This window comes from Nannospalax galili, unplaced genomic scaffold (genome assembly GCF_000622305.1).
Source record: "Nannospalax galili isolate Female #2095 unplaced genomic scaffold, S.galili_v1.0 scaffold310, whole genome shotgun sequence".
Taxonomy (NCBI): domain Eukaryota; kingdom Metazoa; phylum Chordata; class Mammalia; order Rodentia; family Spalacidae; genus Nannospalax; species Nannospalax galili.
The window spans coordinates 231,112-248,073 of record NW_008328488.1 but is presented as its reverse complement, the minus strand read 5'-3'; the positions used below and the strand labels follow the sequence as shown (position 1 = coordinate 248,073).

Sequence of the window (16,962 nt, the reverse complement as noted above, 5' to 3'; positions counted from 1 at the left end):
CTATCTATCTATCATCTATATATATATATATATAAAAGCTTATATACATATGTATATTTAAAATATTTTATTCTTATTTTATGTGTGTAAATGTATTGTGTGCAGGTAGGGAAGTGCACCTGTGTTGTGCAGTGCCCTCGGAGGTCAGACGAGGGCGTCGGATCCCCTGGAACTCGAGTTATAGACAGTTGTTAGCTGCCATGTGGGTGCTGGGATTTGAACCCAGGACCTCTGCAAGAGCAGCCAGTGCTCTTAACCACTGAGCCATCTCTCCAGCTCCACCCCTCCCAACCTATTTTTAACAACTTTGCAATCGTATTGTGTTCATCTGTTTCCAGGTGGTTCCAGTTAATTTTAGCACAGCATACATGAATAAAACTGAAATACCTGAGTTTTGCCAATGGACCTTTGTGCAGAGTTTAGAAATGGAAAGTTGGATGGGCCCAGGTACAGAAAGGCCCTGGATTCATTAATTTATTCAGCAAGTCCTTATCAAGATGGTGATAAATTAGCAGTCCAGACATAGGAGTCAGCACCTACTCTGCCCATGTCCTAGAATGTAAGGGAGCAGCAGACGTTAATAACTGAGGAGTTTCCTGTATGTTTCAGGTTAGACTGTAGTATGTGCCAGAGAAATAAAAGTAATCATTATGGGATAGTATTGTGGGAAAGAAGGAAAAGAGAGGAGAGGGAGGTGAGCCACCGTATCTGCTCTGGAAGAAGCCAGCTATTCCTGGACTCTCAGAGCCTATGTTAGGAATGGCGCCGAGAGAAAAGCTGTGGTCCTGGAGAGGACTGCCCGCCCACCGTGGAGCACCACTGATCAGAGCACACCAGGGCTCAGGGGTGCGCAGGTGGAGAGTCAGGCACTATCCAGCCCACGTCCACAAGGGTGCACCAGCAAAGTCTCGGATTGCAGCCTGAGTTATCACCTACCCCAAATTACTGCTGTCCACCCACCTGAGGGAAGTCTATGGGTAGCTAGGAGAGGCAGCCTGAGGGTGGGAATGGGCATTCTCCCCGCCCCGAACCACAGCAGCCAGATGCCGCTCAGCACATCCAATAGCATCCTCTTGAAGATACCACACGTCCCTGTTCCCTAAGCACTTTACACCCATATACTCTTTTTCCTTTTAAAAAAAAAATTATTTCTATTTTGATTTTATGTGTAGGAGTGTACTGCCTACATGTGTGTAAGTGCACCCGTGTTGTGCAGTGCTGTGGAGGTCAGAGGAGGATGTCGGATCCCCTGGAACTGGAGTTATGGACGGTTGTTAGCTGCCATGTGGGTGCTGGGACTAGAACCCGGGTCTTATGCAAGCGCAGCCAGTGCCTTCACCGCTGAGCCATCTCTCCAGCCCTCAGTTTGCCACTTTAAAGCCCTGTGGGAGGTTGGCCCGGTTGGCCTCACCAGTGCGCACACTGCCTGCACATGGGTCAGCGGAAACTTGGGCCTCCACGGTACTCCCTCTGCACTGCAAGGCCCTGGACTGTCGGCTGCACTGTCCGCCTCGGCCGCCAGGGGGCGCCGCGGCAGGTCCCGCCTCTTCCCCGTGATGGCCGCCGAGGTAGGCGGCTCCGCTCTGGATGCACCCCAGGAACGAGGGGCGCTCGGGGGCCGCGGCGCCCCACTGCGGGGCCTCTGGGTGTCGGACCTGCAGCTCGGACACGGCCTGCGAGAACATACCTCCTCCGTCACGTCCGAGCACACCACCCTCGGCCCTCCTAGCGCGCACGCGCCGCATCCGCGGAGGAGGCGGGGCCAGCCGTCGCCCCGCCCACGCACCCACGTGACCCGGAAGCGCTCCCCGCTCGGCGTCCCCGGAACGCCCGCTCCCGGCGGCGCGCACTCGTGCCCGCGCGTGTTCGGACGCGACCATGTGCTCGCTGGCGGCGGGCCCGGGTGGGCGAGGTGGGTTCTGCGGGCGGGGACCGGGGTCGGGGGCGCGGGGCGGGCTGGGTTCCGGGCCCGGCTGACGCTGTGTCCCGCAGGCCGCGGCGAGCAGGAGCCGGAGCCCCCGGAGCTGTCGGACAGCGGCGACGAGGCGGGCTGGGAGGACGCGGACGCAGAGCCCACGCACGACCGGCGGCACACGCCCTGCCTGTTCTGCGACAGGTTCGTGGGGAGCCGGGCCAGGGCGGCGAGCGGGAGCCGCTGGACCCACGTGCTCGGGGGCTGCTCCCCTGCTGCGCGCGGTCTCCCGCCTCCGGTCGCTCCAGGAGTCCAGATCTGCGGTGCACCGGCCTCCGGGAGCTGCAGGAACGACGGGCTCTCAGCCAGGCCTGGAGCCCGGCACCCTGGAGGCTGAAGCAGGAGAGTGGCCACGAGTTCCACGCCGCCCCCGGCCACCTAGCCCGACCCTAACTGGAACGAACCCAGCTTCTGGTCTGCGCACCTGCCTGCGCCCAAGTCCGGGACGGCCCTGTGAAGACACCGACAGTGGTTCTGGGCCTGTTCCTGGTGGGCCACACGGCCCCCAAGAGCCCTTCCACGTCTCCTGTAGTCGGACCAGCGTGCTTCCGGGTGTAACAGTCCCGTGTGAGCCATTTAAACTCCTAGGTCGCTTTCCCTAGTTAAGGAAAGAATTGATGCTTTTTGACGTAGGTCAAAAGAGACTTGACAGCTGGGCGTGGTGGCGCACGCCTTTAATTCCAGCATTCAGGAGACAGAGACAGGCAGATCTATGTGAGTTCAAGGCCAGCTTGGCCTACATAGCTAGTTCCAGGTCAGCTGCAGGGAGACCCTGTCTCAAAAAGACCAAAAAAAATGAAAAAAGAAAAAAAAAATCCAGAGAGACTTGACTTGTTCAAGGCCACAAAGTCGTGGTTTGTATTCCCAGAACACACGTTCTTTCCACTTAATTCAGCATCTTTGTCTCAAGAAACTGATGGGTGGTGTGGGCCTGAAAGAGGCCCGGTTAACACTGGCCAGTGCTGCCACATAGACCTGCTGCCTCCTCCCCAGTTCTGGGCTGTGCTAGCTGGTGGCACTAGTGTTCCCTCAAGTACTTCCTGACAGAGGAGTGAGCAGGCCCTACAGTAGCATGAAGTAGAATTGAGCATGTGTGGTGCAGGGCCCCGTGACAGGCTGTGGGGACCCACATGTCCGTGGTGGCACTAGGTGCACAAGGTGCTTGGTATCTCTGTATTCCCCATGTCCTTCAGCTTTGTAGGTCGTAAGAAAGGAGGTGCTGGGGAATCCATGCACTTGGATCCTGGCACTGGAACTGTGCCAGCCATGCAGTTACACAGTACACTTTATTTGTAAAAGCAGTTTGCCAGTTCCCCAGGAGGAGAAAAGCTCAACTAGGGGATTTTTGTTACTGTAGAGAAAAATGTGTCCGGGGAGCTCTGTTGCCTCAAAGCCTTTGATAAATCCAGTGTTGGTATTTAAGTGTACGTTTCATGTGAGGTCACTATGTAGACGTCCCAGGAGGTGATTCCCTGAGGCTGTCGCTTGATTTTTTTTTTTTTTCAGGTTATTCACATCTGCTGAAGAAACATTTTCACACTGTAAGTTGGAGCATCAGTTCAGTATTGATACCATGGTCCATAAGCATGGTGAGTACTTAGAATAAAGACAGTTTTGCTTATAAAGTTTAGGTTTACATTTTATAATTTTCCAAACCTTTCATTTTTTTTTTCCTTTGGCACACGTATACATACGTGTTCACATGTGTGTGGAGGCCCCAGGTTGGCATCATCGCTCTTTCCATTGTTGTTCTCCACCTCTCATCTGAACCCAGAGCTCACTGCTGACTGCCATAGTCTCACCAGCCAGCTGGCTCCAGGAAGCTACCTTTGCCGCCAAGCACTGAGCGTACAGGTGGGCAACCAAGCCTACCTGGTATTTATGTGAGTGCTGGGGGTCTGAACTCTGGTTCATGCTTGCATAGCAGGTGCTGTGCCCACTGAGCCGTCTCCCGCCCCAGCCCCTTCATTTTCTGTGCAAGTCAGTGCCAGGAAAGGGCAGCAACATAAGAAAACGTTCTCTTGACAGTTGGGTTTCTTGTTTTGTTTTGTTGGTCTTTTTGATACAAGGTCTCCCTGTTGCCCCAGAGGGCCTGACACTCGCTATGTAGACTAGGCTGGCCTCGATCTCACAGAGATCCACCTGCCCCTGCCTCCCTAGTCCTGGGACTAAAAGTGTGCCACCATTGACTGGCCAAATGACTTTCTTTTAAATAAAGATTAGTAGGTCACTCTCCTAGATAAATTCACTCTGTTTAAGCTGCTAATGGACTAGCAACTAAAAAGAGAGAAAAATGCCTTAGACTATGGTTGGCTTTTCATCCTGTTAGAATTCAGGTGGAGGTAGCGGTAGCCGCAGGAAAGGAGGTGGTTGCTATGTAGACAAGCATCAGAGTGTGGAGTCAGCCTCAGGAGCTACAAGGCTGAGTGTTGAATGTGTACTAGAGAAGATGGGAAATGCAGTGGGGTGCATTAAGGTGGTGTAAACACTGAGCTGAGGTTTCTGTTGGCTTGTGTTTAAACATATTTCCCTTATTAAAGCCCCTGCTTCTTTAAGTGGGTAGGAAAACACTATACAGTTTCACCATAATTAAATAGAGAATCGAATTTTTTGGTCTCTGTTTCTTTTAACAGCTAGAAGGGATGTTATTAAGGAAAAAGAAATGCTAGACTTGGCCACCTCTCCTCTTTCTCTTTCTCTGTCTGTCTGTCTGTCTCTCTCTCTCTCTCTCTCTCTCTCTCTCTCTCTCTGTGTGTGTAGGCTGCAGCAGGATGCTGTGTATCTTTCCTGCTTGTCTGCCCTGAGGCCTTCAGATGGGATCTGTCATTGAACCCGAAGTTCGTTGTTTCAGTTGGGCTGGCTGGCTAGTGAGCTCTCAAGATGCGCCTGTCTCCACACCCCCAGTGCTAGGGTTACATAGTCATGCTTAGCCTTTGCCTACATGTATGTAACTGCACCTATGCCGTGCAATGCTCACAGAGCCAGAAGAGGGCATCAGATCCCCTGGAACTGGAGCCACAGAAGGTTTGAGCAGCCATGTGGGTGCTGGGACCAAACCAGGTTCTTACAAGAGCAGCCAGTGCTCTTAACCCCGAGCCATCTTTCTAGCCCCCAATATCCAGCTTTTACATGGGTGCTAGGGATTTGGACTCAGGTCCTCCCTCTGAACCATCTCCCCAGCTCCCTGATGAAGCATTCTAAGCTGAATTAGAATCAGACTTTTTTTCTGCTTTCCATTACTGGATTTTTTTGTGGGCTGGTAAAGTTCCCCTCATTTCTCAGTAGTAACCGGTTTCCCCTGGAGACTAGTAACCAGTTCATCTCACGACAGACAGGGCAGCACTGCTCCCCTTTGTCTTATGTGCTGCTCTGTGATGCTATGACCAGCTCATCAGCCTTTTGATCTGCATCATGTGACTTTAAGCAAGAGCTGCTGGAAAGCCTGGGTAGGGGAAGTGCTTGTATAAGTGTGGGGCCCTCCAGCACCATGTAAAGCAGGGCTTGGCTGGGATGTGGTGTACATCATGCTGAACAGTAGAGACCCTGCCTTAACCAAGCTAGAAGGGTAGGACCAACACCCTTCTGTGGAGGTTGTCTTCTGACGTCCACACATGCCATGGACACACATACATCACACGATACACACAAAATGTTTTTTAAGAAGCTAGTAGACTTTGTCCATGATGTGTCTTAGCAAAGTTATAATTGGTATTTTCCATCTAAGTTAGGCATTTATAAGCTTTTAGCTCTAATATTCCATGCCAAATACTTGCTAAAATCTAGGACTCGGTTTTCTAGTGTGTATTGATCTGATAAAGGAGGTTTGAATTCCAAAAGTTGATTTCCTTTTTTTTAATATTTATTATTTTTATTTTATGAGTGTATTGCCTACATGTATATAAGTGCACCTGTGTCATGCAGTGCCCAGGGAGGTCTGAAGAGGGTGTTGGGTCCTCTGGAACAGGAGTTACAGATGGTTGTTAAGCTGCCATGTGGGTACTGGGAACCAAACCTGGGTCCTTTGCAAGAACAGTTAGTATTCTAAACCACTGAGCCATTTCTCTAGCCTCTGATTTCTTATTTTTATAGAAATACAGGAAAAGGGTCAGTGAGATAACTCAGAAGGTAAAGTCACTTGCCATGTAAGCCTGGTGACTTGAGTTCTAGCCCCAGAACCCACATAAACTGGGAAGGGGACCGCTGGCTGCACAGCTGTCCTCAGACCTCCACACGATGCACTGTGGCACATGCACCCCTGCTCCCCACATCACGCACATATAATAATAGTAAGTAAAATAAAAAACATAATAAAAATATTTTCAAACTTGTTTTGTAAGGCTCTTTCTCATAAAATATCAAAAAGTTTTCAAAATTATGATTTCTAATTCTTAACACAAAATTCAAAATATAAGTGGTATTAGATGTCAGAAATATCTAATTAGAGGAACATTTGCAGAGCAGATCATTAGACAAATACATTCTGTTAAAATCCATGAATTATCTTTTTCTTTTCCTTTTAGGACTTGAATTTTACGGATACATTAAACTAATAAATTTTATTAGACTTAAGGTAAGTTGATAATTAGTTCATAATTTTATTTAGGAATTTTAGAAGTGTGATGATGACTGGCACTGCAGCAGTTATTTAAAGGAATCTGAGGGGCTGTTTTAAATGAAGTCTTTATCATATTGTGGGAATTGTGGCTGTGAAGACAGAGCTCAGCGTGAACCTCTAGTGTCCACGTGCTTAGCACAGCAGGGTTAACCGAGCTGAGTCGGTACTGGGCAGAGTAGCCCAGCCGCAGGTAAAGGGACTCCTGACAGCATCTCTGTAAAATCAGAACTAACTTCTAGTCTAATCCCAAGTGCTTTGTGTACTCTTGCTGCATTCTTTTTTTTCAAATACTTTGTTCTTTGTCCTAATTAAATGAGTACTTGTGGTGGTGTCCTAATTAAATGAGTACTTGTGGTGGTGTCCCGCCTAAATCAGACTCTGCATAGAAATCATTTAAAATGGCAGGTAAATAACAAACTCCCTAAACACAGTCTAGTCTTGTGCTGTGCAGACTTGCTTTCTTTTTTTTAAGTTCCCACTTGTTACATGTAATGAGAAAATGTGCCATGAACTTCCCGCCCAGAACCCTACAGTTGAATATATGAACTCCATGTCCAGCCCGGTGCCTTGGGAGAGGGAAGAACACTTGAAGCCTGTGTTAGAAGATGACCTTTTACTTCAGTTTGGTAAGACAAACCTGCTGCGTCTGCTTTAGCTAGCTGATAGCCATTTGCTATGGTCAAGTGAATGAAGGCCGTGTGCTTATGAAAATGTTCATTAGCCCCCTGGGTCGGTGGCTTTGCCTGCCTTTGTTTGGTTACCTGTGGTCAATTGCTTAATGGGGAACTCTGGAAATAACCAGTTCATAAGATATAAGTTGCATGCTGTACTGAGTAGCATGGTGAAATATTGTGCCACCCAGCTGTCTCCCTGGGACGTGCAGCGTGGTTTAGTCCAGTATCCACGTGGTGGTGCTTTACCACCCCCCTCACCCGCCCCCACACCCCGGGCAGTTTTGGTTATAGGGCTGACTGTTACAACACCACAGTGCTCAGGCCTAAGTAATCCTGTTCAAGAGACTAGTCACATAATTTTTATTAGAGCATCTTGTTATATTTGTTAGTTGGTAATCTCTTCCTCTGTCTGATTTATACATTAAAACTTGATAAAAGGTATGTGGAAGGGAAACCCAGTGCCTAGGGTTTTGTTTTAGGTATCTTGATGTGGGTCCTGGAGCATGCTCCTCCATGGATAAGAGGGTTAATCTCTAAAGAACTCATTAGGCAGTCGGTTTTCACAGAAAAATTGAGTCATGGGGCTGAGGATGTAGCTCAGTTGATAGAGTGCTTGCCTACCATGCACTAAGATTGGGTTTGATCCTCAGCACCACATAAACTGCACTATAATCTCAATCCCAACAGATCTATGCACTAACACTGCATCCAGGTCCACACACTGACACCGCATCCAGGTCCATGCACTGACACTGTATCCAGGTCCATGCACCGACACTGCACCCAGATAGATCCACGTAGCACCGACACTGCACCCAGGTCCACATAGCACCGACACCACACCCAGGTCCACATAGCACCGACACTGTACCCACATAGATCCACGTAGCGCCGACACCGCATCCAGGTCCACATACTAACACCGCATCCACATCAGCGCACTAACACCAAACCCAGACCTGGTGGCAGGAACAGGAGGCCAGCTGCTCGCTTTGCATCTCCCATCAGAGGCCTGGGGACCCTGTGAAACCTCAGGGTCTTCTCCTGGGGACTCATTTCCTGTAGCAAGACTCCACCTCCTAAAGGTTCTACAGCCTTCCAGATAGTGCCCCCAGCTGGGGACCAGGTGTTCACATCCGTGAGCCTGTGGGGGACCTCCACCTTGAAACCTTGGAGGGCTGTGGTAGGGGTGGGGTGCTCAGCCTTCAGGCAAGCATTCTGTGTTTAGATGTAGAAGACCTGTATGAGCCGGTGTCTGCCCCCTTCTCATACCCCAATGGGGTCAGCGAAAATACGTCTGTGGTTGAGAAGCTGAAACGCATGGAGGAGCGGGCGCTGTCTGCTGAGGCTGCCTTGGCCAGAGCTCGGGAGGATCTGCAGAGGATGAGGTAATGGCCTGACCCAAAGCCAGTGCTGCGTGGTCCTGGAAGGGAAGGAAGGTAGTGGCCGGGAAGATCACCCATGTAGACTTGCGGTATAGACAGTGTTTCAGGAGTGTTCCAGACATGGAGTGTTTTACACAGTGTGAGTAGAGATTACTGTAAATGTTTATTTTATGTATTCTTTATTTATTTAAAAAAAATATTTTATTATTTTTATTTTATGTGTATGCATGTACTGCCTGCATGTAGGTAAGTGCACCCGTGTCATGCAATGTCCGCAGAGGACAGAAGAGGCTGTCGGATCCCCTGGAACTAGAGTTAGGACAGTTGTTAGCTGCCATGTGGGTGCTGGGATTCGAACCCGGGTCTTCTGCAAGAACAATCAGTGTCCTTAACCACTGAGCCTTTCTGGGTGTGGTGGTGCACACCTTTAATCCCAGCAATTAGGAGGCAGAGGCAGGTGGATCTTTGTGAGTTCAAGGCCAGCCTGGTCTATATAGTGAGTTCCAGGGTTGCTGGGGCTACAGGGAGACCCTGTCTCAAAAGCAAATAAAAAGACAAAAAAAATTTTATTTTTTATGTGTATGCGTGTACTGCCTGCATGTATGTGTGTAAGTGCACCTGTGTCATGCAGTGCCCACGGAGAACAGAAGGCATTGGATCCTCTGGAACTGGAGTTACAGACAGTGGTTAGCCATCATGTGGGTGCTGGGAATTGAACCCAGGTCTCTGCGAGAGCAGCCAGTGCTGTTGACTGCTGAGCCGCCTCTCCAGCCCCTTACTTCCCTCATAACTACGTTTGCAGCTGCAGGAATGGCTCTGACGTCCTTGCTAGCGTCTTTGCGTCCAGTGTTTCCTACCTTTCGGTTTTTCTGTTTGTAGTTGGTTTTCCCACCTTAATTTTCCTGTCAGGTTTTCAGACGTGGAAAGCTTAGTATTTTTTAGGTTTTGGGAAAGTACCATATTGAAATTTTTGTGTGTTTTTTTAAATATTTTATTTATTTTTATTTAATGTGTATGGGTGTATTGCTTGCATGTAGGTAGGTAGGTGCACCTGTGTCGTGCAGTGTATAGGTCAGTAGAGGGCGTCAGATCCCCTGGAACTGGAGTTACAGACAGTTGTTAGCCACCATGTGGGTGCTGGGAATTGAACCTGGGTCCTCTGCAAGAGTAGTCGGTAGTCTCAATTGCTGAGCCACCTCTCTAGCTCCGAAATTTTTGTGTTTAAAAAAAAATCAAAATGTAGTCCCAGTACTTGGGAGGCAGAGGCAGGCAGATCTTTGTGAGTTCGAGGCCAGCCTGGTCTATATAGTGAGCTCTAGGACAGCTGGAGCTACAGGGAGACCCTGTCACTAAAAGACTAAAAAAATCAAAATTAAAAAAAAATCAAAATGTAGTTGGGCGTGGTGGCATGCCTAGTACTCAGGAATCAGAGGTAGGCAGATCCCTTGCCTGGTCCACATAGTGAATTCCAGGCCAGCTCGGCCTATAGAAGACCCTGCCTTTAAAAAAAAAAAAAAGCTGCAAAACAACAAAATGCAAATGTGGTTTAAGCAAAGAGCCAGAAAGACAAGGACAGCTCCCCACTGAGTTAGCACTCTTCCCAGCAGGCTTCTCTAGGGAGCTGCTTAGGGGAGCTGCTGGTCAGGAGGGCAGCAGCAAGGTAGTCCATGTGCCTCCCAGGTTCTGCTTGTTAGCTTTGTGAGCTGTCTGTTGGAGTCTGGGCAGAATGTCTGCCCTGAGGAGAGCAGAGTCAGTCTGCATTCCTGGTCCTTGTTTCTGACTTTTATGCTCAGGGGCCTCATAGCCACCCCACTTCTCCCTTCTGCCCTCTTCCTCCTGTTCTTGGACCCCTTGGGGCTCACTGATGTGTGGCCAGTGTGAGAGCCTGGGTGGGGGTGCTGAGTGTGTTAGTAATCAGCCAGCTGGAGGCTACTTTCCTCCCATTCAGCCTCCCAAGAGATGCAGTTTGAAGAATGTTCACAGTTAAAATAGGCTTCGTTGATTTAGATGCTAAGAAAGATTTCACAGCAGTAGGAGACACGTTTAAATAGAGCAAGTCTCCTTCCTAGCTCATGGACAGGTACCACAAGGTGGGCAGCCAGCTGAGGCTCTAGGATTTGCAAGTGTGCTCAGGACTGGTTGTGACGGTGCTGTTGCTTCAGGTCCAGCAGGGGGCGCTGTTGGGTGCTTTGGAAAGTGACTTGGTGGTTCCGCACCCCTCCCCTCCTCCCCCTCCAGCTTCTTTCATGGTCCAGCAAACCTGTCTCAAGGGTGTGTTTCAAATTGATTACAGACAATTTGCTCAAGACTTTGTGATGAACACAGATGTCAGAACATCTACGCCTGCCATTGCCGACCTGGAGGATGAAGATGGCGTCTACTTCAGCTCCTATGGGCATTATGGGATACACGAGGAGATGCTGAAGGTTAGGACAGCGCACGGGTGGCACGCCTCACCAAATGGGGAGCCCAGCAGAGCAGGTTTTCACTTAACATCCAAGGGGTATGAGAGGTACTGCTCTTTTTTTTTTTTTTTTTTTTAAAGAACTGAACCTCTTTGGTCTTTAAATAACTGATCTTCATTCAGATGAAAAGATTCCAGAGGCATCAAGTCCCTGTAAATCCTGTTTAAGTCGTTGCTCGTATTTCTTAGGAAGTCACCTTTTCCCTGAAGTGGAACATTGGAAAAACAACTACATGATGGCTTCCGCCGTCTCAGGAACCACTGCGTGCTAGGTGGAATTAAAGGGCTTGTTTGTCTTTGACATGGAAGGAAAGCAATGGATTCTGTGTCTCCATCGCAGTCCTGACTTAGAGCAAACTGTTATGTTTTGTTTATTCTCTGTTATAAAGTTTAATAAAATGGGCCTCACAGGTTCCATGACACAATCCTCATAACCTGTGGGGTCACTGATGTTACAGGAATTGGTTACGTCAGATATTCAAAACTGGTTATTTTTAGTTTTTGTAGTGGTACTATAAGATATATTACAGTAGCAAGATTTTTAATTCAGTAAAACTGAAAATAATCTAATATAAAATAAATGCTGACATATAAAAATTCCTGACACTTAGATGTTTATCTCTAGGAATTTTAGATGTCAATAGAAATCCTTTCCTAAATCCTCCTGCAGAGACTATTCTGTTTAACGGAAGCTCAAGGACTAGACGTGCCCCAGGTGCGCCTCTCAGTCAGCTGTCATTCATTGCACGGGGACAGCTGTGTATCAGGTTTGGAGAGTGAGTGGAACAACTAGTGCCGTGTGACCTCTGATCAGCGCTGGCGCAGCTGGTGACGTCGTGGCTGGCGGGCAGTGACAGCGCTGGAGATCATAGGACAGCACTGGCAAGCCGAGGATTGGCGAGCTCCTGCTCTTTGTGGAAGTCAGTCTAGAGGCCTGGAATGTTGATCTGAGGAGTTCGTCTGTGCCCGGGCGGTCTTCAGTCCTCACCCTTCTGTGCCTGTGCTTGTGACTCTCCAGGCAGGTCCGGGTCACGGAAAGCCCCAGTGGACAGGAGTGTTCTCCCTGCAGTGACCAGGGAAAGCCTGTTTGAGTGTTCTGTGCTGCCCTGGACACTGTGTGTCTGTGTCAGTAGCTAGAGGCCCAGACACGATCAGTATGTTCTCTGGGATGTGCCTGGGGACTCCAGCTACAGGCGTGCAGCGCTGTCTTTCCCTGGAGAGAATAACTTAAGCATCCTCATTAAGTCCTGTGCCTTAGTTTCCCTTGCTGGGTACAGTGTGGTCACTCTCGGAGATGACTTAAGCGGTCGTAGGAAAAGCACTGTTGATCTGTTTGATGTACTTAGCTCTGTTAGAAAGTGAGCCCACCTTACAGCTGGCCGTGTCTCTTGCTCTCACCAGAACAGTTCTTGGCACAAATGCACTGTCCAGTGTGACCTGCTCCTGGAAGCCTGCCCAATTCTTCATGTAAATTGGGAAGCCTGGCCTTGCTTTTTAGAATATGATAGAGGCTTTTTTTTTTAGTCTCAGACATTTTAAAAACGTTTATTATTTTCATTCTATGTGTATGAGCGTACTGCCTGCATGTGTGTAAGTGCACCTGGGTCATGCAGTGCCCACAGAGGTCAGAAGAGGGTGTCAGATGGTTGTTAGCCATCATGTGGGTCCTGGTCTTTTGCAAGAGCAGCCAGTGTTCTTAACCACTGAGCTATCTCTCTAGCCCCCATGTCTCAGACACTTTTTTTTTTAATTTTTATTTTTTATTTTTTTTGGTTTTTTTGAGACAGGGTCTCCCAGGTGCTTGGATTAAAGGCAGGCACCAGTGTCTCAGACATTTTAATTCCATTGTTTTGGTGAACATTTTGACTATAGTTTTAAATAAAAGAAGTTTGTGATCTCATTTCTAAAGTTAGGGTAAAGATAATTATTTTGGATTATAAAGGTAAGAATAGGTCACATGAACTTTAAGTAGCCCTTGCCACTTTCTGTTTTTTCGGAAGAGTTTTGACTATGATCTAGATCACTGTGTGCTCTTTTCCAGGGCTCTTGCCCTGGGTGTGCGTGTGTCACAGGTTATCGTGTGGTTTAATGATGTGAAATGTCAGTATTTCCTTACACAGCTCCTGGCCTCTGCAGCTGACCCCTGCTGTTACCTTCCTAAGCCTGCAGATTGAACACAGTGTTACTGTGTCCAGTTGGGGGCAGCTCAGTGCTCCGCTCCTGGAGTCCCATTGTTCAGATTACTGTCTCCAGAGGAGTGGCTCTGACTCCTTGGTTCCAAGGAGCTCTGATTTTGCTCCTTGCTGCTTCTTAGCTTTAATAGGCTGATGTGAAAGGTGATCTTTCTTATTTGTTTCATATTTGTGTATTTTTTTAAAAGTTTTGGGAATTATGTTCTGTTTTGTTCTTAGAGTTTTCTTTGAGACAAGATGTCCTGGAGCCTAGGCTGACCTGGTACTCTCTAAGTAGTCAAGAATGACCTTGAACTCCTGATTTTCCTCACCACTACCCCCAACCCCCGCTTTGAGAATACAAGCCGGCCTGCCATGCCTGGCTTAGAAATTTTAAGGCTAGTTTTTAAAAATTTGCTTTCATATTTATAGTTAGTAGGTTTTTCTAGAGAAACAGTTCATTCTACCGGAGCTCTGCTAGAGGTAGGATGTTCTGTGTGGGTACTTGGGTTTCCTTACACTGGTCAGCTTAGGAAAACACACATGAATATACAGAGGCCACACGGATGAGCACAGCTCAGCGGAGCAGCTGTGCATGGAGCTAGGAAGGCAGTTGGGGCTGCTGATTAAGTGGAGAGGCAGAGTGACCGGTGAGGTCCCAGCTGCTGTGCCTGTGACCTGTGCCTGTGACCGAGGCTGACGGGTGAAGTCCCAGCCGCTGTGCCTGTGACGGAGGTTGAGGGTTGGAGGCTGACGGGTGAGGCCCCATCCGTGGTGCCTATGACCGAGGCTCACTCGCTGACTCCTATTGTTTCAGCAAAAATCATGGCTTTTAGTGTAGTGTGAAAAATAAAAGTCTATGAAACAGTATGCTTTTAATTCTCTTCGAGAATTTCATGTGTGTATTCAATGAAGCATGGTCATAGCCAACCCCTTTCCCTCCTCCAGTTCCCCCATGGGCAGCACCAGTTGGGTTATCCAGTTGAAAGGAGCGGACATGAACTTTGGAGCATGCCTTGTTTGGGGTTCGGGCGAGTTGTTTTTATTAGTTACATTTTTATTTTGCGTGGGCGGTGAGTGGATGGCTGAGTGGTGGTTCATTGTGGGAAGAACAAGGTCTGTATAGGGTCAGGACAGATGTAGCAGTTTCCTTAAACATTGAAGCCACAGAATCGGAGTGCACAGGTAACAGGGTGGTTCTGGTTTTCTCCCAAATGGGAAACCCAAAGCTAGCTTCTCTCCCGGTGGGAGTATTCGGCTTTCCTCCTGGTGCAGAGGCCTCAGCCCCTCATGTGCAGGTAGCGTGTCTTGGCCTGGGCAGGCGGCGCTGGTCACCAGTGAGTGCGAGGGTGCCAGGACCAGCCTTGCCACGGTTCACGTGCAGCTGCTGCTGTGGGCTGCAGGGCTCAAATGATTTGTTCTCAGCCTACAGGCTTGGAGGTGCCATTTCCTCCCACCAGCATTTCCAGAAACGAGAGCGCCATGAATCAGGTGCTGACGGGCCTCTTCTAGACTCGCAGCTTCGGTTTTCACATGCAGCTGCAGCTCGTGCACGCTCGCTTGCTCGCGCTGACCCCGCCCGGTGGGCTGCAGGGCTCAAATGATTTGTTCTCAGCCTACAGGCTTGGAGGTGCCATTTCCTCCCACCAGCATTTCCAGAAACGAGAGCGCCACGAATCAGGTGCTGACGGGCCTCTTCTAGACTCGCAGTTCGGTTTTCACATGCAGCTGCAGCTCGTGCACGCTGGCTTGCTCGCGCTGACCCCGCCCCGGTCTGTGTTTGCTGTGGCTTCAGTGCAGGGAGCCCGGGCTCCAGGTCCCGAGCTCTGTGTGAAAGCGTTAGTTGTCGTTCCCACTGGAGGCCTGACGGTGGGGCTCTGGGAAGAGCGATGTCCGAGTTTAAGAAGTGGCTGCATCTGCTTCAGCCCCCATGCTGTAAAAGCAAACACCTTTTCGTTACCGTTATTCTCTGCTGCTTTCTTTGAGAGAAACACTAATAATACAAAGCAGGCTTGGTTCTCCAGGCAGCACGTAGCTGAGGGAACCAGTGGTGCGTGGTGCGTAGTAGGAGGTGCGTGGTGCGTAGTAGGGGAGGTGCGTGGTGCATAGGAGGTGCGTGGTGCATAGGACGTGCGTGGTGCGTAGCAGGTAACTTCACGGTCCGCTCAGACTGTCCCTCTAAACACCGTGCTTTTCCTTTCTACCCTAGGACAAAGTACGCACCGAAAGCTACAGAGATTTTATATACCAAAACCCGCACATCTTCAAAGATAAGGTGAGTGCGCACGTTGGCCCCCGTCCTTTCTCATCGTTCCTGGGCGGTGGAGACCGCTGTGCATCATCCGCCCGATAGCCGCAGATTTACACACCCTCTTTGTTTTGTGGAAGACTCTGATGCTGATGCTGTGTGGTGCTGGCACCGATAACAGAGCTGCTGGTGGCACTGTGTTTCACGGTGGCCTTTTTAGAGCTGGAAGTCATTAGGTACAGGGAGCAGAGCCTAGCTGATCTGCCTATCCGGTTTGTCTACACTGTATTTTTATATATATAGTAATTTATGAGAATTTCAAGTTTATTAGATAAATTCCATGTCAAAGTACACTTTATTATTATTCACAGTGACTGTTAAATGTTAAAATTATTAATTTTAAGACGTTAATGAGTAGGATGAAATATAAGCTAGAGTTTAGTCTGCATTGTTTAATCCATTATTAATTTACCCTTTAAGAGATATCTTAATGCCAGTCATAGTGGCACACACCTTTAATCCCAGCTGTTGGGAGGCAGAGGCAGGCAGATTGAGATTGAGGCCAGTCTGGTTCACTAGTGACTTCCAGGTGGCCTGGGACTAGGGAGACCCTGTCAGAAAAATTTTTTAAAAGGCATCTTATGATTAGTTTTAATGCTGTCTTACTATTTAAAATTTTTATAACATTTTATTCATTTATTTTACTTTTTTGTTGTTTTTTTTTTAATATCTTTTGAGACAGGGTCTCTCTGTAGCCCCAGCTGGTCTAGAACTCACTGTGTGGACCAGGCTGGCCTTGAACTCACAAAGATCCCTGCCTCTGCCTCCTGAGTGCTGGGATTAAAGGCGTGTACCACCATGCCTGGCTTTATTTTACATGTTTTATTGTATATGTGGGGTGGGCATGTATGTGTCATGGAGTGTGCATGGTTCTCTCCTTCTACTATTGAGTTCCAGGAACTGAACTCTGGTTGTCAGGCTTGGCAGCAAGTACCTTGATCCATGAGCCATCTTCCTGGCCCTGTATATGTCCATCCATCCATGTCCACGTGTGTCTGTGTCCATCCTCACTTCACTGTGCATGTGCCAGGGAACACTGGTAGAGCTCAGAGAACAACTTGCCAGGGTCCAGTCTCTTTCCACCATGTGGGCTCCTGGGGTGGCACTGGGCTTGGGGGCAGGTGCCTTTGTTTGCAAGCTGTCTTTCAGCCTCTTACTTAAAAGACTATTGAAGACTCTCTGGGTGGGGCAGTCCTTCCTCTTACGCTAATGTGCACATTTTCTTTCTGCTAATTTAGTCAAGAGCCTGGAGTTCTTCCATTTGAGTACCTCTGCCTGGGATGTTCTTCTAGGGCCTTTTCAAGGATATGTATTTTGGCAACAGCAGGTTTTGACTCTCAGTTCTGCTTTCAAGGTCTCTGTAAAGTTGCTTC

The 16,962-nt window shown here is 48.7% G+C and overlaps 1 protein-coding gene across 4 annotated transcripts in view; it reads left to right on the top strand.

The window, feature by feature from the left end:
* The first annotated feature begins 1,759 nt into the window (after positions 1 to 1,759).
* Prmt3 (protein arginine methyltransferase 3) overlaps positions 1,760 to 16,962 on the top strand; it is a 98,681-nt gene continuing 83,478 nt past the window's right edge. The window contains exons 1-9 of one of the 4 annotated variants that reach the window (XM_008827235.3): positions 1,760 to 1,912; positions 1,993 to 2,116; positions 3,479 to 3,561; positions 6,493 to 6,542; positions 7,111 to 7,213; positions 8,490 to 8,649; positions 10,940 to 11,072; positions 11,781 to 11,825; positions 15,491 to 15,556. In XM_008827235.3, the coding sequence (XP_008825457.1) occupies positions 1,879 to 1,912; positions 1,993 to 2,116; positions 3,479 to 3,561; positions 6,493 to 6,542; positions 7,111 to 7,213; positions 8,490 to 8,649; positions 10,940 to 11,072; positions 11,781 to 11,825; positions 15,491 to 15,556 (798 nt within the window). In that variant the 5' untranslated portion in view covers positions 1,760 to 1,878. Of the gene's footprint in view, positions 1,913 to 1,992; positions 2,117 to 3,478; positions 3,562 to 6,492; positions 6,543 to 7,059; positions 7,214 to 8,489; positions 8,650 to 10,939; positions 11,073 to 11,780; positions 11,826 to 15,490; positions 15,557 to 16,962 lie in introns of all 4 variants that reach the window. The other 3 variants (XM_029560591.1, XM_008827243.3, XM_029560592.1) reach the window with 3 other exon arrangements.